The sequence below is a fragment of the Sminthopsis crassicaudata genome, chromosome 1 (assembly GCF_048593235.1).
Source record: "Sminthopsis crassicaudata isolate SCR6 chromosome 1, ASM4859323v1, whole genome shotgun sequence".
Taxonomy (NCBI): Eukaryota; Metazoa; Chordata; class Mammalia; order Dasyuromorphia; family Dasyuridae; genus Sminthopsis; species Sminthopsis crassicaudata.
The window spans coordinates 173,110,843-173,132,572 of record NC_133617.1 but is presented as its reverse complement, the minus strand read 5'-3'; the positions used below and the strand labels follow the sequence as shown (position 1 = coordinate 173,132,572).

At 37.4% G+C, this 21,730-nt stretch overlaps 1 protein-coding gene across 1 annotated transcript; it reads right to left on the bottom strand.

Annotated features, from left to right (window-relative positions):
- Window positions 1–5,406: 5,406 nt before the first annotated feature.
- Window positions 5,407–19,692, bottom strand: SMIM13 (small integral membrane protein 13). The gene is made up of 2 exons (XM_074271648.1): window positions 18,417–19,692; window positions 5,407–8,448 (listed from the first exon to the last, which is right to left on the bottom strand). Exons 1-2 carry the CDS (start codon window positions 18,490–18,492, stop codon window positions 8,252–8,254), a joined length of 273 nt encoding a protein of 90 aa, XP_074127749.1. The 5' UTR covers window positions 18,493–19,692; the 3' UTR covers window positions 5,407–8,251.
- Between the last annotated feature and the right edge of the window lie 2,038 nt (window positions 19,693–21,730).

The following is a 21,730-nucleotide window of genomic DNA, read 5'->3' as shown; positions in this document are numbered from 1 at the left end:
GGTTCTGACAAAGGTCTCATTTCCAAAATATATAGAGAACTGACCCTGATTTATAAGAAACCAAACCATTCTTCAATTGATAAATGGTCAAAGGATATGAACAGACAATTCTCAGAGGAAGAAATTGAAACTATTTCCACTCATATGAAAGAGTGTTCCAAATCACTACTGATCAGAGAAATGCAAATTAAGACAACTCTGAGATACCACTACACACCTGTCAGATTGGCTAAGATGACAGGAATAAATAATGATGAATGTTGGAGGGGATGTGGGAAAACTGGGACACTGATACATTGTTGGTGGAGTTGTGAAAGAATCCAGCCATTCTGGAGAGCAATCTGGAACTATGCCCAAAAAGTTATCAAACTGTGCATACCCTTTGACCCAGCATTGCTGTTATTGGGATTATATCCCAAAGAAATACTAAAGAGCGGAAAGAGACATATATGTGCCAAAATGTTTGTGGCAGCTCTTTTTGTTGTAGCTAGAAACTGGAAGTTGAATGGATGTCCATCAATTGGAGAATGGTTGGGTAAATTGTGGTATATGAAGGTTATGGAATATTATTGCTCTGTAAGAAATGACCAGCAGGAGGAATACAGAGAGGCCTGGAGAGACTTAAATCAACTGATGCTGAGTGAAATGAGCAGAACCAGAAGATCACTATACACTTCAACAACAATACTGTATGAGGATGTATTCTGATGGAAGTGGAAATCTTCAACATAAAGAAGATCCAACTCACTTCCAGTTGATCATTGATGGACAGAAATCACTACACCCAGAGAAGGAACACTGGGAAGTGAATGTAAATTGTTAGCACTACTGTCTATCTACCCAGGTTACTTATACCTTCGGAAGCTAATAATTAATGTGCAAGAAGAAAATGGTATTTACACACATATATTGTATCTAGGTTATATTGTAACACATGTAAAATGTATGGGATTGTCTGTCATGGGGGGGGAGGGAGTGGAGGGAGGGAGGGGATAATTTGGAAAAATGAATTAAAAAAAAAAAAAAAAAAAAAAGAATGGAAGCCAAGTATTTCATGACTCCAGGTCCAGTACTTTTTCTACATGCAGCTTGCAAGCCAATAAAATACTCAAGTATAAGTTATTTTTTTTAATTTTTTAATCTGGGGATAGGATTGTGCTCAGGTTAAGACCTCTTGTAATTTCTGGTACAAAGCCTCCGTTTTCTTCAATTACCTTTTGTTCACATAATCTGCACCTCTCCCACCTTTTAATCTCTCCCATTTTATTGGCTTCTCTCATTGTTCAGTTATTCCCTTTCTTACACACACACTCTCACAGTCATAGTTTAAATGCTTCTGGTTGTTTAGCATCCAAGGTTCAAAACTAGGAAGTGCCAAACAAAAGGCTTCTCTAGAGAGTAGAATAAGCCAATTTTATTGTGGGGAAATGCACATAATTAAGAAGGGTTCAGAGAAGATGGAGACAAATCCATGAGAGTTCTGGTAGAATTGTACACACCCAAACTGATATTGGAGGTGGGGAGGAGTGGAAGTTAAAAGGTTTTTATCAAAAACAAAACAGAACCAGGCATTTCAGGGAGGAAAGGAGAAATCTGGACTTGGAGACTTGTGTTGATTCTTGCTGGGGGATAGGAGATGAAGATGGGAGTTGATATTCAGATTCCTGGATGAGAAAAAAAGGTTTTTTTCCCTTTATAGACAAAATCCTAGAAAGACCCATCCCTACAAGCTACATTTACTTCTTCTCCATTACTCATTTCACTCTAATTAAATCATTATTTTTTCTTTCCTGTACATTTCTGTTCACATTCCATCTCCATCAGCTATTCTTACCTTATATCTTTGCTCATGCCCAGAATATCTATCTCCTTATTTTAAAATACCTCCTTTCCTTTAGGACCCCATCTTAAGTGCCACTTATTTTCCCACTTCAAATGAAAGTAGTTTTCCTCTCTCCAATTTCTTGTAACATTTGCCTGGACTTTTCCTTTGCATTCTCTCTAATAAAGACCCATCTCTACCCATGTGTATGGATAATTCTTGTATTTGAATAACATTTTACTCTCCAAAGTGCTTCCACTGACATCATCTATGGCTCACATTTATGATAACTATAGGGGATTTTTCCAGTGCTATGACAAAAAAACATGGGAACGGAGAAGCAAGAACCAGATAGCTCAGACCTAGCGTTGAGAACACCCAGAAAAGGAACATGGGAAAATAGTCAAACCAGAATTGAGTTTATTAAGTTTATTAAGGAGGGTGAGGGGATTGAGGGATTTCTGTGTATACCTGTTTTTTCTGGCTTTGCAAAGATGCTATCAACTCCATGAAGTTTTCCCAGCTTCCTCTTCATATATATGCATTACAAACCCACTACCAAAAACTCCTTTCAAATTTTCTGTGCTGTTTACATCCCTGTTACTTATATTCTAATCTGCTATAGCTTTTCCTATACATATCTTATTTTCCCTATTAGAAAATATTTAAGCTCTCTGAAAGCTCTTTTGAGGGGACATAAGCCACCCTTGTCTCATCTCTATATGCTCCATAGCACTCGGTTTTTTTTTTTTTTCTTTTCTTATACTCATTCACATATCTGAATATTGTATCTAGTAGAATTCAAAATTTTTTAATAATTATGTATTTCAATTTTTAAAATTTTAGTCCCATGAAATACTGCTTGTTGCCTTTGGGCAGATGACGAAACCAACTATGGATTCCTTTGTCTCTTAAAGAAATCTGCGAACCATCCTTTCATTTAATACCAAATTTCTTCTATGGTTTGGCTTCATATATAGTTAAAGTACCAATATCACTATAATTCAGTTTTTCTAATAATGGGGTGATTTGATCTTCCATAACTCACAGTTAGAGGACTTATAACTATATTAATACTCGCAGATATAAAAACTGACTTTCAATACCTCTGCTACTTTCCACCATTATTACAAAAATGGAACTTGTAAGATTGAAGGTCATTTGGAATCACAGTGTTGATGTGAAGATCAAACGATAATATAGGTGGGGCAATGAGAACCAGCCCTGAAGTTAGGGCTGACCTCAGACACTTAAAACTTCTTAGCTGTGTGACCCTGGGCAAATCACTTAAACCCAAATTGCCTCAGCCAAAAAAAAAAAAAAAAAAAAAAAAGAAAATGTAGGTAAAGTAGGTAAAGGACTTTGCAAACATTAAATCCACTGTCTCTCTCTCTCTCTCTCTCTCTGTATATATATATATATATATATATATATATGATTAATTCAAAGCAACCCATGAAAGCTACTTTGTGCTTTGTGTGTATGTGCACAGGCATGTGAAAAAAAAAAAAAAAAAAAAAAAATATATATATATATATATATATATATATAAACGCAATTACTTTTGTTTCTTGGGTTGCTTTGAATTCATCTCCCAGTTATCCTACTCATGAGAGTCTCTCCACACAAGATCAGGTTAATCCACGGATTACAATCTTTGGTTGGGCATAGGTTTGAAACTTTTTCAAAATGGTAGAATCTGCTAGAGAGTGTGTGCTGCTGGTATAGCTTTTGAAAACCTAGGGTCCTCTTTGTGTCAAAAAGAAGCACATGCACAGATATTCTCAACAAGAGTCCTATTGTTTTATTAAGATACACAATATTAAAAATCACAGTAAATACATTGTGAATTACTTCTTAATTTTGTATGAGAATTTGTGGACAAGCCATCTAATCCTTCACTTTTCTCAAATATAAAGTGACTTGGGTGTTAACATAGATCCTGACTGATAAGATGCAAAAAACCTAAGGATTTTACTGAAATTTTTTTGCCTAAGTGGTGAGCACAGATCAGATAACTTGGAGACTATCAGGTCTTAACTATCCATCACTACTACTATTATTGTCCTGTGTTATGTTTGATAGCTTGGATCAATTAGAAATTGAAGTTGATATTGCGGACCATACACTTGAGATTGTTTTATAAGGTCCCGATTTTAAAATCTGGATTCATTTATCTTTAACATTCATTTCCAATATGGTATATTGCACCTAACTTTGGCCAAGTCATTTGAAAACAAAATCCCAAAAGTTCTTGCCAATAAAGTAGGGATAATATCTGTCCTACTTATCACGTAGGGCAACTGTGATGAATGAAAAAACATAAATAAACTTCAATGAATAAAATGATGTACCATACAAATAACTATAAACTTGGGTCCCTTCAGTTAACTATATGGGTATATTCTATTGTTTATACATGAATCTAGAATGCTGTCTCTTAAATGAAAGTAGCTGCCAATTTCATTAACAGAAATTCAGAGTCAAGGATCACTATATTAGAAGACTCAGTAGTAAATAATAAAGTATTATTTCAACAAAGTTCTATAGTTGATTGATAGTCTTCAGCCTGGACTACTCTGGGATTGTTTTTTGGTTTACCAAGAACTATCATGGGTAGATTAGCTAAATCACCAGCATTATCTAATAAACTGATTAGACTAAAAGCAATTTTCAGATAATTCTAGGACTAAGAACCAAGATTTCAAATTATTCCAGGACCAATGAATAAACCCACCATTTATTCATTGTACCTCAAGGATTTTAGACATCTACATTATTTAGTTACTTCCCATTTTTATTTATTTTATGTAAAGTCAGTTTAAAATGAAACAGTTGAAAGAAACATGATAAAGACAAACCACAAAAGTATCAGGTACAATATCTAACAGTTATCACTTTGAACACTGAAGAGGCAAAATAACCACTTATACACATTCCTCATAACCTCCGAAAGATGTGATATATCTTTGTACAAAAAGGTACTATAATAAAACACAAGTCTAATTCAATGTAAACCTAACATCAAGCAGCAAGTTGACAATGTTTTGCAGCACATCACACAGTATTTACTGTTTAAGTAGCCACAGCAGCAGTATTTGGTGAATGAGCTGCATAGCATTAAGCTTTTGGATATGTTAAACATTCACCATAAAATAAAAGTCAGCAAGTATTTGTTAACATATTTTTATTTAAACCCTCTACTAATAATTTTAAAAGAGAACAAAACTCTTTATGCTTTCTAGGTTTAAAACCACAATTTATCTAATCATTGAAAGCAGATAATACCCAGTGTTTAATCTAGACTTCATAGCAAAAACCTATTCCAATAACTGCTTTGTACAATATGTATTGTGATTGCTGTTCACGTTATTGAGACAACTTCAAATAAGGAAATATTTGAAGTCTGGAAAACAAAAACCAAAAATTACATTCACTAAATGGGGTATAACAACACTAAGGCATACTTTTTTTTTTTTTTTTTTAAGACAATGCCACTTTTTAAAGATTATATCATTGATTTAGGTGATCTGTATTTCAGATTTTTCTTTTGTTAAAAATAAAAAGATGAGCTATGTTTCGCATTTTACAAAATGTATTTTGGTAAAAATGTCAAGATATTCTAAAAGCATATGTTCTTCAGAACTCTAGACTTCAAGAAGTTCTACACTTGTACTATAATAGAACCTTGACATGTTTTTGTCTGATACAGTTAAGTGTCACAGGACACTGGCCAAAAGTCTCTTGAACTGGTTCTCTCTCATATTCCTGTAATGCATTTACATCTTCATTATTAAGTTCATTAGAAAAATTTCAAATTCTATGAGTACTAACATTAGCTTACTACAAAGATCAAGAGCATCATTTAACAGTGTTATTCAAAGGATTAGTGTTATTGGCATCTAGTTCACAGCATTGCAACTGATTTGGCTATTTTTCATTCAAATAACTACCTAATCTACAAAGTTACACATATCCCTTTTAAGTAGAAGGAAGAGGAATATTTGGGGATAGAGTCAAGGAAAGACAAAGTTTCGAGTTCTTAACTATAGATTTACTCTCCATAGTACTTTACACTTGATTTAAAAAAAACATTCAGTTCTAGAATCAGCATGTTTTCTCATGAAATTGAAGTTTGGTTCAAAGTCACCATCATGCTAAACATACAAGAATTCAATTAATGAAGAAATATTATATTCTGATTTACATATTTTACAGCAACTAAACTTTTGAAACTTGAAAATGATTATGGGCTATTCCTACTGCACTTCTTAAAATACAGTAGAAGGGGCTTATTATTCAGAATAAAAAAAAGAATTGCTAACAGAATTAGAAAGTATAGTACTCCACACTAAGCATATAAGATTTGCTATCCATTTCTCTTTCCATTTCATTTAAGAAAAAGGCTTAAAATATGTTCTGAATGCTTAAAAACTGGTTTATGTTGTAATAGAGAAGTGTGATACTTCTTTAAAAATGGATAGTTCTGGAAAAAAAAAAAAAAGCTAGGAAAACACAATTAAGTTACACTGTGACCTCAGAAATGTGAGTATCTTAACATCTTGAGCAACAAACCAATCAATGTCAGCTTATAGCTAGAGGAATTTTATATTACCAACATCAGTGATTCCCTTTCCATAAAATCATACTGACAAACTAAATACTGGATAACTGAAGGATAAGCCTCCTAACAACAAAGCTGGCCCAAAAGTAAAACAGGTAGCTTTAGGAGATAGCAAGGCCAATTCAATTTTTATGACAATGAGGAGGGACAATGAGGTTGGGATATCAATGCTTTTGTGAATTCCCTCCTTCTAACCCAGTATAAAAAAGGTTAAGTACAAAATCTCCTAAAAATTATAACCCTGAAAAAAATAAACATAATTATAACATAAGTGTCTGAACATAGTATATCCTCCCTTACCATTCTTCTCTTCCCCTCTCTCCCCCCCAAAATACTTGATGTGGCAGCAATTATTTTGGAATGATAGTTCTATTATTTTCAGGGAAGAGTCAAGACATTCATTCTACAATGATACTAGCAGGAAAGGAAGTTTACTAGTTATTTAGTGTTTCTCAGCTAAGTATGGTCAATGCAGAATTTAGTTATTAGAATTTAATTATAAAATTTTCAATTTAATCATTCTTTTCTCCGAATTAAGGGATCTATTAGGGTGATTATTTTATTGCTTCCCTTGTACTTTACATAAGTCACCCCTCAAATGTAGTATTAATGATTTGTATGTTTACCTATTTAGAAAGAGTGTTTTAACACCAGTAACACAAAAAGTAAGACATCAACCAAGGGATTATCTAAAAAAGCAGATTGTCCCAAAACATAAATTCCAAGGTTTATCTTTCCCCCAAGGTTTGGGATAATAGTCTTTGGATCAATCTTCTTTCAGAATTCCTGAATAGCCACAATAAAAAATGTAATTAATTACAATGACAAAACTTGTGTACAATAGAAATAATTCAGGAATCATTAACTGCACCATTAAAGAAGTATACCACCATTATGAAACATGAACTACCCAAATAATTCCACAAAACTATAAAAGATTAAAGCGGGGTGAAGTTTTGTAAAACTTGAAAATAACTAGTTTAGGAGGAACAAGAAAAAAATATTTTGTACCAAACATGTAATATAAAAAAGACATTATATAGTGGGGTGAATATGTTATTAATACTTGAACGAGGCAAGTGACAATTGAGGAAAATAAACAGTGAAGATAATTAACCCATAAACCTTTTTATCTGTGGCAAATACCATGTCTGAAGTTCTTCTAAGACAAACATGGAAGCCTAGTAACAATCGTTGTATATGTATGCAAGTTTTAATTCTTTTTATCATTATCTAACCTTCTTTTCTCTCACAAAAAAATAAAAATAAAATAAAAGACCTTTGCAATCATCTCACTGTACTTTAAGGACTACTATCTCCACAACTAAAGAATTTAGCATGAAGTCCTTCCATATAAAAGTTGTAATGTAAGAAATAATTTCCAGGTAGGTGATAAAGGGTTTTAATAAATCACATAGAAAAAATATATATATATTTAAAAGAATAATCAATAAAGTTTCAAACTAAATTTGCTAATAAATAATTTTTGTACTCTAAAGAAAACTACTTGATGCCTTTTACATTTACCATAGACTAGTAGAAGGAAATAAATCAAAGAAATCAAAGTGGTACACATAGCTACTTTTTTTAAGATGGAAAAACTTGCAATGGTCTAGTTTGGTTTTTATTCCCTTTATTTCTATATGGCTTTCATGCAAACCTCTTCTAATTGCCTAAAGTAGTTTTGAAAATCCAAGAATACAAGTTCTTTAATCAGAATCTCAATAAATCCTAAAACCATTCAGTCACATAGAAGCAGCCACCTTTCATCATTTCTTAAAGAGAAATGCCCAGGTGCTGCTATGTTAGGTCGAAGTTTCTTCTACAGGTGGCCTCCGATGCCAGACAGTTTTGGATCTGATCCTCTGGGGAGTGGGTGGAGTCTCTGGCTCTGCTTCAGACTCTGAAGGCTCATTATCTCCCTGTTGGGATCCTGTGTCTCCTATTAGCTCTCTGAGGAACTTGAATTTGGACAAAAACAGATGCCAAACGACATACCAACCTGCAGAAATAAATATTAAAAAAAAAATTATTGCATGAAATACCATCAAGTTAGAAAAGAATGATTTCTGAAATTTTGAGTGAAGATTTCCTTTTAATTTCAAATTTAAACACTAGGTTTTTTTTACCTAAAAACAATGGAAGATTAAATCAACTAAAAGAGCACAAACTAATCCTAATTAAAAACACACAAACACACACACACACACACACACAAACATGATGCTAAGTGGGCAGCTCAGTGGCACAGAAACATTTTACTAGCTGTGTGACCCTGGGCAAGTCATTAACCCCCCCCACCAAAAGAGCTATGTAATCTTGGGCAAATCACTGACCCCAAACCCCCCAATATAAATAAATAAATACATAAATGAATGAATGAATGAATGAATAAATAGGTAAGTAAGTAGCTATGTGACTCTGGGCCAGTAACTTAATCCCAATCCCTCCAAAAAAAATCCAGGAAAGAAGGAAGGAAAGGAGGGAGGGAGGGAGGGAGGGAGGGAGGGAGGGAGGGAGGGAGGAAGGAAGGAAGGAAGGAAGGAAGGAAGGAAGGAAGGAAGGAAGGAAGGAAGGAAGGAAGGAAGGAAGGAAGGAAGGAAGGAAGGAAGGAAGGAAGGAAGGGAGGGAGGGAGGGAGGAAGGAAGGGAGGGAGGGAGGGAGGGAGGGAGGGAGGGAGGGAGGGAGGGAGGGAGGGAGGGAGAGAGGGAAGGAAGGAAGGGAGGGGAGGGAGGGAGGGAGGGAGGGAGGGAGGGAGGGAGGGGAGGGAGGGAGGGAGGGAGGGAGGGAGGAGAAGGAGGGAAGGAAGGAAGGGAGGGAGGGAGGGAGGAGAAGGAGGGAAGGAAGGGAGGGAGGGAGGGAGGGAGGGAGGAAGGGAGGGAGGAGGGGGGAAGGAAGGAAGGAAGGAAGGAAGGAAGGAAGGAAGGAAGGAAGGAAGGAAGGGAGGAAGGGAGGGAAGGGAGGGAGGAAGGGAAGGAAGGGAGGGAGGGAAGGAGGGAGGGAGGAAGGGAAGGAGGGAAGGAGGGAAGGAAGGGAAGGAAGGAAGGAAGGAAGGAAGGGAGGAAATCATGGTGCTAGGAAAAGATTTCCAACTTCACAGCCCCCAAGATTCAATATGAAAATATTTTTGAAAGTCCTTATACTAAACTTCTAAACTAATTTTGAATTTGAAAATATTCAAAGGAATATAATTCAGTCCAGTATAAATCATTTCCTAGCATTACCCCACCCCTGGATAAATTTAGAAATATTTAAAGAGTTCTCATAGTGAGAAAATATTATACAGGATACATTAACAAAGCTAGGATACTTCATACAGCAATTTCCCAGAATTATTTTGAAAATATCATATAGAGAACAAAGTTTTACTGAAGTTATGTAGCTTTGGATAACATTGAATACTGTGTTACTATTATTGTGAGGAGGATTTACTTTTTATTTTCATTGTCTAATTTTCATATGTTAATGATTTTATTATATTATTCTAAATTTGATAGCTAGTAGTTTGTTTTATTTTTTTACTCAGACAATATAAAATATGCCAAAATTTCTTCTTAACTCCTTTTGGTTGCTCTGAAATTCTACAGTAAACAAAACCTTCTAAAAGTTTTTTTTCTTGCTGTCATTATTTCTCCGGATCTTGTTTACTTGAAACTACCCAATTTGACACAAAAGGCCTGAACTATTGTATAGTTCAATGATTAGTACTTTTGTAAGAAATCTGAGTAGCACCTGGATTTTCCTCATATATTCTTTAAACACACCTGCAAGGATGCTCATATAAATGGCAATTTCTGATATGGTCATACTTTTCATATCAGGTTCTTCACACCTGTTTTATGTCTCAAAGGATTAGCATGAGTACCTTGATGCTAAAGGTATACTGAAATATCAGGCCTCAACATCATATGACACTCAAAATTATCTTCAAGTTTTCATCATTAATATTAACTAAACTAAACTCTATGCTAATGATTCAGATTTTATCAAACTCTAATCACTTTCCTAATAAATCCTGGTCTTGAATCTTCAACTGCCTATTGGACATTTCAAACTGAAGTCCAAGAGACATCTAAATTCAAATATGGTCAAAACTGGTCTCATCTTTCCCTCCAAACCCTCCCTGATTCCAAACTGTCACATATACTACCATCCTCTCAGTTATCCAGATGTTCGACCTAGATTGCAACTCCTCATTCTCCCTTAATTAACTTCACCCCCCACATCCTGTCTATTGCTAATCTCTATCGATTTTACCTCAGTAATACTCCTCAAATATACTTTCACTTCTCTGACACTGCCACCATTCTGGATACAGAACTTCATCTCATATCTGGACTGTTACAATATCTTACTGAATGGTCTTCGTGCCACCAATTTCTCCCCATTAAATGTATTAAGTATTAAAAATGGGACTTAAAAAGCTTCCCCCAGACTCCAAATTCAACATTCCCTCAAAACCAGACTATATCCAACTAGTTAAGAAGCAAGAAATAAAGTAAGTATACTCTGCCTCTGAGGCTCTACATCCTACACTCTAATTTAGTTAATTATATAATTCTTCCACATATCAAAGTACCATGGGTGTACTGATTCAGATCACAGTTCTTTACACTTTTTAAGTAAAAAATCCCATATGGAGGTGGTGAAGCTTTCTGACCACAGCTAATTGGTCCATCAGTTGATCTGACAAATCCCATTCCAGCTCCGTAAGATCCACCAGAATTTATATTGCAAAAGCATAGCCCAAGGGCACCATGCCAAGATAAGGTTTTAGAGAAGATTTATTTAAGGACCATTAAAAGTTATCGGGATGTTGTTCCACAATGTTTTTGTTAGGGAAGCATTCAGCAAATAATTTATCATCTCACAAATGCAATGGAGAATCATGCAAAATGTTACTGTTTTAATAAATTCTTGACTGAAAAATGTCTTACTAATTTACTCCCTGTTGTACCAAGACCTCAATCTAGATTACTCATCTAAAATCACAGCCTTAGTTCTCTGTTTATTTTCCTTACTATACTAATATCCACAAAGGAGTGGACTATGCTACCTAAAATTTAATTCATCCAATATTTAGCCCTTTAAATAGGTTCCAACAAGTACAAATCAATTTCAAATAAGATAAATTTAAGAAGGTCTGAAGAAGTTTACAAGGAAAGATCAATTTCTAGTTATTCTTTACAAATTTAAAAGGTGCAGAGCCCATGGAACAAAACCTTAACTTATAAGTTTAGGTCAACAACTATCATTTTTCCTGGAGAGAAAGCTCTCTGGTGAGTTCTCCAATTTTCTTCTCTCTCAAAGTAGTGGCACAAAAAGGAAATCAGATTCCCCGAGATAGGTTTTTCATATTGGAAGACAAGATATGATGCAGATTTTCTGTGCTAAGAATAGGAAGCCCATTGTCAGTCCATCCACCATTTATCATCTATGCTTTCTCCGTTATTCTGGAATTTCCTTCTGGCTACAAAAGAAGTGTATCTAATCCTTTTAAAGCAAACTCAGAATCTGAAGATGCAAAAGAGGCTTATGCTTCTAACCAGAAAAAAGAAGTGTATCTAATCCTTTTAAAGCAAACTCAGAATCTGAAGATGCAAAAGAGGCTTATGCTTCTAACCAGAAAAAGTCAGTCAATACTGAAAATTGAGAGAATCTTGTGCAAGGGGAGTACAAGAGTATTATGGAAGAGTCAAAGACCAAGCAGAGATCAGATCAGACAAAAAATGTCACAGTAAAAGAACTGAATTTCTTATAAAGAGGGAAATGTCTTAACCAAAGGCTACTACATAATAGCAGCAAACATTTATATACACAGTGCTTTACAATTTGCAAAGAACTTAGAAATATTATCTCATTTATCCTCATAACAACCCTGGGAGAAAAGAGGTATTAGGAAAATCTTACAGATAAGGAGACTGAGGCAGAGGTTAGGGATCATAGGGTCATACAACTAATAAATGTCTAAAACCAGATCTAAACTCAAGTTTTTGTGACTCCATGTCCAGCATTCTATATCCTGAACCACCTGGCTTAGACTAGTGGTTCATAAAGAAACACAAAAATCCTTCAAAACACTAAAGGCACCTCACCTCACCACCACTTCACATTTTTGAGAACTCATACACAAAAGTTATGTCAAATCTAGGAGGGAATGCCTAGCATAGAATTCAGATCACAATAGCATCTTACTGTGTGCTAAAAGTTCTACTGCCTAATGGCTTAACAAAACTACTTTACTATTCAAATTTCTCAGAGTACTTTTCTATAGCAATCTTTTATTCTTTTCTAATTTATGTTCTCATTTTTCTTCAACCCATAGATCAAGGATCACTGGCCCGTGTTAAGTCTTGGGCTAGAAACAAAATCCTAAAGCAGTTCATTTGGCATAAACATTTGTTAAGTGCCTACTATGTGCCAGGGACTATGCTAAGCACTAAAAATATACTTATGAAAAAGAAAGACAGTCCCTGTCCTTAAAAAGCTTCCAATCTAAAAGGTAACAAACGAAAGGAAACTAAAAAACTGGGGAAAAGGAGAAGGTGGGAGAAAGGTATCCAGCACAGGAAAATGATGGGATAGGTCCAAAGGAGTGCAGCTGAGTGGAAAACAGAAATGGCTGGCCCAGACACTCTCCTAATATGAAGGTTTTGAGAGGAGCTCTTCTCTCTTTCCAATCAGAGGGATCTCAGGGACAGAGATTATTGATAAGGTGTGAATCCCAAGGCTAATGAAATTTTTCTAGATGATGAGGTTCTTAATAAGGTTCTTAAGGGTATGATGAAGTAAAAAAAAAGTAAAAGTAAAAAAGAAAGGTTCTGGGTGGAAAATATAGGAATTATTTGGCTAAGAATCCTTAATGAGATTGTCCTAGACAGCTGAAAGAGCATCTCCCTTACAACATTATATGGGGTATTACAAAAATCATAACAAAGTATTCCATGAAATCCTCCATTTTCTAGCCTGCCATTTGTTCGGTCCTCCTCACAGTCTTCCTTCCACTTCCAGAAAGACCACCAAAACTCAAGAGAGTTCAGGACAGCATGATCTAGGAGGCAAAGGGGTGGAGTGTGAGTGTGTGCATGTACCTGTACCTGTGTGTGTGTGTGTGTGTGTGTGTGTGTGTGTGTGTAGAAAGATAAGGGATGCACACCCTTCATCCTGTAAGATTCTTCTCCAAGTGTACTTAATATGTATTTATCATATTCTTCAACATTTGTGATTTAATTTAAGTTTCTACTCCAAAAGTTAAAAAAAAGATGACTCTTTAGAGCCCCTCTCCCACCCACTGATAAATGGAAACCAAATCAAGGTCTAACGATCTAACCTATCTTCTCAGAGCCTGGCATATACAGAGCTTAAATATGGCCTTTATAATCCACTAAAATTTACTAAATGCAAAATATTTAGGAAAAAAAAGGAGCTAGTAAGGCAGCAGATAAGAGTACTGGGCCTGGAGTCAGAAAGACTCATTTCCTGAGTTCAAATCTGGCCTCCACACTTAAAAGCTGTGTGACTCTGGGCAAATCCTTCAAGCCTCTTTGCCTCAGTTTCCTCATCTGTAAAAATGAGCTGGAGAAGGAAATGGCAAACTACTCTAGTATCTTTGCTAAGAAAACCTCAAATGGAGTCATGAAGACTTGGACATGACTAAAAATGACTGAACAAACTATAACGGAAAGCAAGTTTTTACTCTCAATTGATGAAGCATTTATTAGATGATTACTATGTGCTAAATGTGAGGAAAAAAATAATCCCTGATCTCAGTAGTTTATATGGATATAGAAAATAGGAGTACAATATCTATTTTTAAAATATAATATAAGATATATAAAAAGTAATGGGGAGGGGAAGGTAAAACCAGCACCCAAAGAATCAAAATAGAAATTTTCTATATGGGATAGCACTTGTGTTGAGTTACAGATTCTGAGGCAGAGTAGACTTGTCCAAAAGTTCTCTCAGACAGATGATGGAACCTCAGGTATCACAATAGCAGTGGGTAAGTTTGGCTAGAATCTGAGAATGTATGAAGGGGAATAATGTTTAAAGAGCTTAGAACAATGAACTAGAGCCCAAGTGTTAAAGGTTTGAAAAGTCAAATCAAGAAGTCTCTATTTTTTTCTTAGAAGCAGGGTAGAGATAACAAACTTAGACTTATGCTTTCCGAATACCAACTTGACAGCTGTGTGCAGGAGGGACCTAACAGGAGACAAGGTAGACAAAAAAAAACTAATGAGGAGGAAATTAGTCCAATAGTCCAAAAGAGTGGTATTGAAGATATGAATGATGGTGATAGCCATGAGGGACATGAACTGATGTAAGTGATTTTGAGGAGGACAAAATGACAAGATGATTTCTAGATCTAATCTAGTGAAAGGAAAAATAGCTGCACTCTAGGAAGGCAGAACTTTATGGAGTAGAGAATGAACCTGCTTTAGACATGATGCGTATAACTTTATGAGATATGCAGTTGGAGAGGTCCAATGGGCAGTTTGTGAATAGAATTCAGAAAAAATAGTTAACTTTCTCTGAGGTAATCATTGAATTCATTCCAGGTGATGAGATTACAGAGCATAGACTAATAATCTGAAGGCTGTGAACTTACTATTTTGATAACTATATTTCATTACAATTGGTTTCTTCTGTAATCCTACATATTTTATTTTATTGATTCAAAATATTAATACTAAGAAGAGGTCCATGGGCTTGCCAAAAGTTCTATGACACACAAAAAAGTTAAGAACACCCTATCTCAAAGATAAGAGGGCCCAGGACAAGGCATGGGAAAGAGAATGCTGATTAATCTTTGAAATGAAACCAAGAAACAGAATTATTTGATAAAAGCAGAACTAAAAGAAAGTACTGTGATCAAGAAAGAAAAAAAAGAACATAACCTAAATAAAACTTGATAAATATCCATATTTCCTTCTATTGCACTTTGTAGATATGGTTCATATTGTGGACTGTGTCCCATTTTGGAAATTCTCATAATATTTTAAATGTTTTCATTATTAATATGGTGATATGAGATCGGTGATCTTTGATGTTAACTACTGTAAATGTCTGGGAAGCCACAAACCACACCCATGTGAGATTGAAATTAGGCCAATTAATAACTCTGCAATGACCTCTAAGTTTTCTAATGAAAGGATGTAGTAAACTTCACTGTTCTTATTTATAAAATATTGACACAAACCACCGCAACCTTCAGCAATGACCAACCTGATCAGTCAAGAGCCATTAACACTAAGGCAAGATCCTTTAGTAGCAAAGATTTAGATAATGGTTAGTATTTTCAGAGAAATGAAGTATTTCTTAATTAGGATAGATACTTTTTTTAGACATAGTACTGTTGCAAATACACACTTAATAGACTACAACAATGTAGTGTAACATAATTCCTATAAGCACTGGGAAACCAAAAAAGTGTGACTTGACTTATTATAACATTTACTTTGTTATGGTGCTCTGGTACTGACCCTGCAATATCCCATCTTTAAGTATGCCTATTGAGAAATTTATTTTTCAAATATCAAAAAGGCTGTGAATTCAGAAATTTCAACTTTGTCCTTTCTTGTGGTTTTGTTCATTTATCTTATACAACATGTTTTTTTTTTTTGTTTGTTTGTTTGTTTGTTTGGTTTTTTTTGTTTGTTTGTTTTTAGGGCACAGCTCCAAACTTGAACTTCTTAAAATAAAAAGGATAGTGAGATAAGGAATGGAACTATTCAACTTCCTACAGGTATACCTGTAGGATTATTCATTGGCCTAATTTCAGGGAATAGGAAAACTCTAGGAGAGAAATAGGAATAGCTGGCATGTGGAGCAAACACTGGACCACACATTTATTGTTGCCATCTTATATGCATGCAGTTTTGGGCTCTCTAAAACAATCAGAATAGTTAACATCAAAATCACTGATCATAGATCACCATAACAAATAAAATAATAATGAAAAGGTCTGAAAAACTGCAAGAATATGATATAAAGACATGATGTAAGTTATTTGCAATTGGAAAAATGTCACCAACAGACTTGCTTGAGGCAGGGCTGCCAGAAAAACCAGTATCAATGCTCAAAAGTTAAGTGCAATACAAAGAGATATTCTGGTAACACTATTAGTTCCTGTTTTAAATTTTAACCATGAATTTTACTCTAGATAACTCAATTATTACATAAACTTTAAATTTATGCTCCATTGTTTTGCAAATATTCATTTATAAGAGATCACTGGAGACCATATTATACAATCTATTTCCTAATTTTCACTGTCATTCAGGAATTCTTCTAGGACACCAAAGTCATTTTGTTAATATTAGGTATCAGCACTGGTCAAAAAGAGTCTAAAATTGTGCTAGTGCTTAACCAAGAACAAAATTTAGCCAGGTTTCTGAAGAAAAACATCTGCACAAACATTAGCATTATCACCAGACTTAAGCTGGATTTTTCTGACCTTCATATTTAAAGCTCTTTACAATGAAATCTAACACAAGCTACACTTTAAATCATCTTTGCAAACATTTAAGATTTGTTTGGAATACTATTTACAATTCAAACTGAAGTTAACAGATTTTAAAGGTATAACTCCTGTTACTAATACTTGTCACAGGAAAATAAAGGTCATTACAAATGCTGCCAAAACACACACACACACACACACACACACACACACACACACACACACACACACACACACACACACACACTCTTATTAGCTACTTATAAATGAGGAAACAAATTACTTCACCTTCAAATAAGACAAAGGTTTAAAAAAACAACAACAACTAGACATGACCTATGTGTTAATTTCTTTGATTGTTCTATTTTGTCAAAATAAGAATGAATGGTTCTAATTAGAGAATGGGAGAAGGAACAACTGGTGTTTAAAATTTTTAAAGCATCAATGAGACATTTAAAATAATCTAGATAAGAACACGGGGGAGTGAACACTTGGCACCTCCCCAAATTGGATCCCTAGCAGGAGGAGCTGGGCCTGGCGATTTATGGCTTGTGTCACTGGGCAAGTTCTCTAAGGGTCTCAGTTTCCTCATTTCTAAATCAACCAATCTGCACTCATCTAGTTAATTAGGTATCTATTGCGTGCCGGTCTACCAATTTGCCGAGGCTACAAAGACAAAACAGTTTCTGCCCATAAGCTGTCAACCTGTGAAACACATACTGCAAAATAAGAGGAATCTGGGGGGCGAGGGGAGACCGGGGGAAATAAAGAGGTCAGAGCAGATCTGAAGACAACAGGGGCTTCGGGCGGAGACGCTTGGGGATACCGAGAAAGAAGAGCCAGATCCGATACCAAGAAGGGGCAGGGGACTCTTAAGGTGGGGGAGGGGCACCGGCGGCCTGGGGAATGGGGAAAAGTAGGAGAGTTAGAAGGGAATGGAACCGAGGGCTCTAACAAGTTGAGGGCATGTCTTTTCGGTGACAGATCGCGCAGAAAAGGGAAGAGCGCTGGTCCAGCTGACCGGCCGCAAGGCTCCCCTCCAAGCTCTAAAGGCAAGTCCAGTCACATCTAGTCACCATATCCCAAGTTCACAGCATCCGAGGCTCCTGCAGCCCCCCCCCCCCGCCCAACTCAAGAAGGGGAGGGAGAGCGAATGAGAGGTTCGCCGGCCCCCTCCTATCCCCCGCCCCAGAGGTCTGCAGCACCGCGCACTCTGCCTGGACGCTACACCATATTTGCACGCTGCCCTTCACATCCCCCCACTCCCTGATCAGACTGGGGGCTCCTCGAGGGCAGAGACCACATTTTCGTCTTTCTTTGCATCGACCCCGGCATTCAGCTCAGTACCTGGCACGCATGAGGCGCTTAATTATTGCCGAGTCAAAACTAACATGCCCAAAGCACCAGAGCAGCTCGCGGGCAGGAGGTGCTGATAACGCGGGCGGCTAGGAGCCCAGGCCCTCGGCCGCCCCCTCCCCCGCCCCCCGCGGGCCGCGCGTCGCACTCACCGCACAGCATGAAGAGCAGAACGCAGAGCAGCGTAGCTACGATCACCAGCAGGGTCAGCCCCACGCTCTGCCACATTTTGGAGAGTGAGGGGGTTAGAGGGAGGACGGGAAACGCACACAGCTGGAGGGAGGGCGGACGGAGGACAAGCCCGTGTCCCAACTCTCTTCGCCTTTCTCAGGGGCTGCTATTCCTCCGCATGGAGCCGCGGGATGGCATGAGGACCAACAGCTTCCTCAGCAGCGCCCTCTATGGGGCGGGCAGCTACTGCTCCGAGGCGGGGCTGGAGGAGGAGCCGGGGAGGTTAAAGAATAATCGAGTCTTCGGGCTGGGGTGGTCCGCAGCCAAGTCGGGAGCGCTGAGGAGCAGGGCAGGAGGGTGAGCGGAAGGTAGCTTTAGCGCCCCCTACCCCCTGATCGCTTCGGTGAGTCCGGGACCCCGCGCCGCGGGGGGTCATTGGCCTGACGCTCTTCCATGGCTGCCGGGTTAAGCACTGCGGGTAGCGATCAGCGTGCGAGGATGAGGGATGGAAAGGGCCCCAAAGCAAAGAAGGAGATAGCGGCCGTTACCCGCCGCCCCGCAGCTGCTCGGGCAGCTCCTGATCCTCTGGGGGCTGCCGTAGCTTTTCCACTCCGCTCCCCCTCGCGGCGGCTCGGGACAGCGTCAGAGCGCTTCCCTTACCCCCTTCCCCGTTGCACTGACATCTGGGAGATGAAGTTCGCTGCTGAGGCAGAAGGATGGCCGAGACGTGTGGGAGACTACAACCCCCATAGGGCACCGCGGGGCTCACAGCTCATCCTTCTCCTCCCCCGCCCCGCTTATCTGCGTTTTAGTGTCCTACGTCTCCTGCTCTCGCTCTCGCTCTCTCCCTGAGACTCCCAATGTTTTCTGAAGGCTGGAGCTGCGCGTGGTCTAGTGCCCTACTTGTTGGCCATTAGCGAAACCCAGACTTACAGTCTGATTAATACACCCAATTCCCAACACTCTGCTTCGTGACTGGGGAGAAAAACGGCTTCCCAACTGCTCCAGCTACTGCCTGGGACGGACGTGAAGTTCTTAGCTGTGAAGACAGGATTTGCACTCACGTCTCTGCCAGCCGGGAAATTTGTTAATATCAGGGAATGCCCTCTCCTCCCCTGCGGACAGCTGGAATGGAGTTGGTGTATTTCGGCAGTCGGTGCCCGTGTGGGTGAATTGAGGGCAGAAGTATTTGTTCTGTGTCCTAAATTCACCTCTTGTGAGCTGTCCTATGTCCTGCCGGCGGCCCGGCGCTTTTCTGGGACACCGAGCAGCATTTTAAAACAAAACAAAAAACCACCTCGAGTTGGGTAACAGCCTCTAAAAACGAATCCAACCTGTCCCTGAGTAAAAATCCCCTCTATGGCAAGGGGTCATTCAATTTGCATTGTAAGACCTTTAGTACGTTCTCTACCTCCCAAGACACCCTGTTCCACTTTGAGATAGTTCGATTTACTGGAGTTTTGTTTTGGTTTTTTCCCCTTCTGGATACCAAATCTAAATGGACATCTGCACCTTCCACTCCCTGATCATTTTTTCTTCTAGAGTGAAACAGAATACATTTTCGTTTACATAACAACTATTTAAATATTTGAAGAGGGCTCCCCCATCCCTCTTCTACCACTGCATTAAACAAGCGTTATGTGATGTCAGATGTCTGATGGACAGACATTTGGTATTTGACCTTTCTCTTAGGATGATGAGTATTATGAGAGATAGATGATGGAGAGTGCATTTCAAGCATACAGAAGAAAAACAAAGATAGGCTTTAAATGGTCCCAATTTATCTTGAATGAAGAGAGAGAGAAAGGAAGGGCTAGGCAAGCAGAGTGGGTTCTTCAACCCTATTCTCCCTCCTGTCAACATGATTTTCCAGGCTACCTTCTCAATTTACTTGGAATTTCTTGCTTCATTATAGCAAAGAATGAGAAAGGAAAGGGATAAGAAAGCATAAAACTGAGGCATCTATGCCATTAAAATCCAGGATCTGTACAGCTTCAAGGCATTCAAAAGCCTTTTCACATCTTTTATTATTTTTTGTCTCATTTTTCCAACTAGATTGTAAACTTCAGTGAGGATAAGTACTATTTATCTTAGCAGAAACTATCATGGTTCTATGTACCAAAACTTCTTAAACCACGGATCCCAAATCTGTATGAATAGTGTAACTGAAGTGAGGGCCTCAAAAAATTTGGCAACAGTAAAATATCAAATATCCCACCAAGATTTAATTCTTTATGTAAAAATAAACAAGCATATCCAACTCATTATCATTTAAATTTGCTTTCTTTAATAAATGATAAAAAATTCCATGTGTACCAAGGAATTGCTTTAAATTTTTTTTTTTTTTTGTTATCAGTAAATGTTTGATTTACATACCCATTTTAAAATTTCTTGGGCAACAAGGGTTCCCTAGTGGAAAAATTTTAAGAGGCCCTGCTATTTACAATAAAGACTGAAATAAACCAGTTAAATGACTTAGTGATCTTTCTCTAAGAGAAAGGTCAATAAGGTCAACTTAGCCTGTTGTCATATTTTTTAGGAAAAAGGCTGGCACACTAGTGTACTTAAAGGACACTTATTATATGAGAATAGTGCCTGGAATATCTGGGGTTTTAATTCCTTTTTGAGAAATTACGACATGGTAAAATAAAGTGCTAATCTTAGAATTAGGAAGATCTAAGGGCAGATATCATCAATTAATACTCAAAGTACTGGCTCTCTAACCCTGGGTTTAATTTATCCTTTCTAAACTTTAATTTCTTCTGTCTGGAAGGTTCATCAGAATGGGTAAGTCTTTTGTAAGGACTTTGATTTCCTCTTCCATTGAAGATTTCCCTCTCCCTACTTTAGCTCACCCTGCCCCTTTATTGAAATTATCTCCTTTGCTTCCTTTGTCCTGGTTTTCTTTCCTTCCCAATTGCTCTTGCTTCTTACTAAATTTTTTTCTTTCTATCCTCTCTTCCTCAAAAAGCCATTGTTATAACACCTCTGTGCTGATTATTGGATTATTTAAAATCCAGCCCTTCCGAATTTATGACCAGAGGAGAACTAGAGACCATTATTGATCACAAAATAGAAGATTTTGATTACATCAAACTAAAAAGTTTCTGTACCAACAATACTAATGCAAACAAGATTAGAAGGGAAGTAACAAATTGGGAAAATATTTTTAAAGTTAAAGGTTCTGATAAAGGCCTAATTTCCAAAATATATAGAGAACTGACCCTAATTTATAAGAAATCAAACCATTCTCCAATTGATAAATGGTCAAAGGATATGAACAGACAATTCTCAG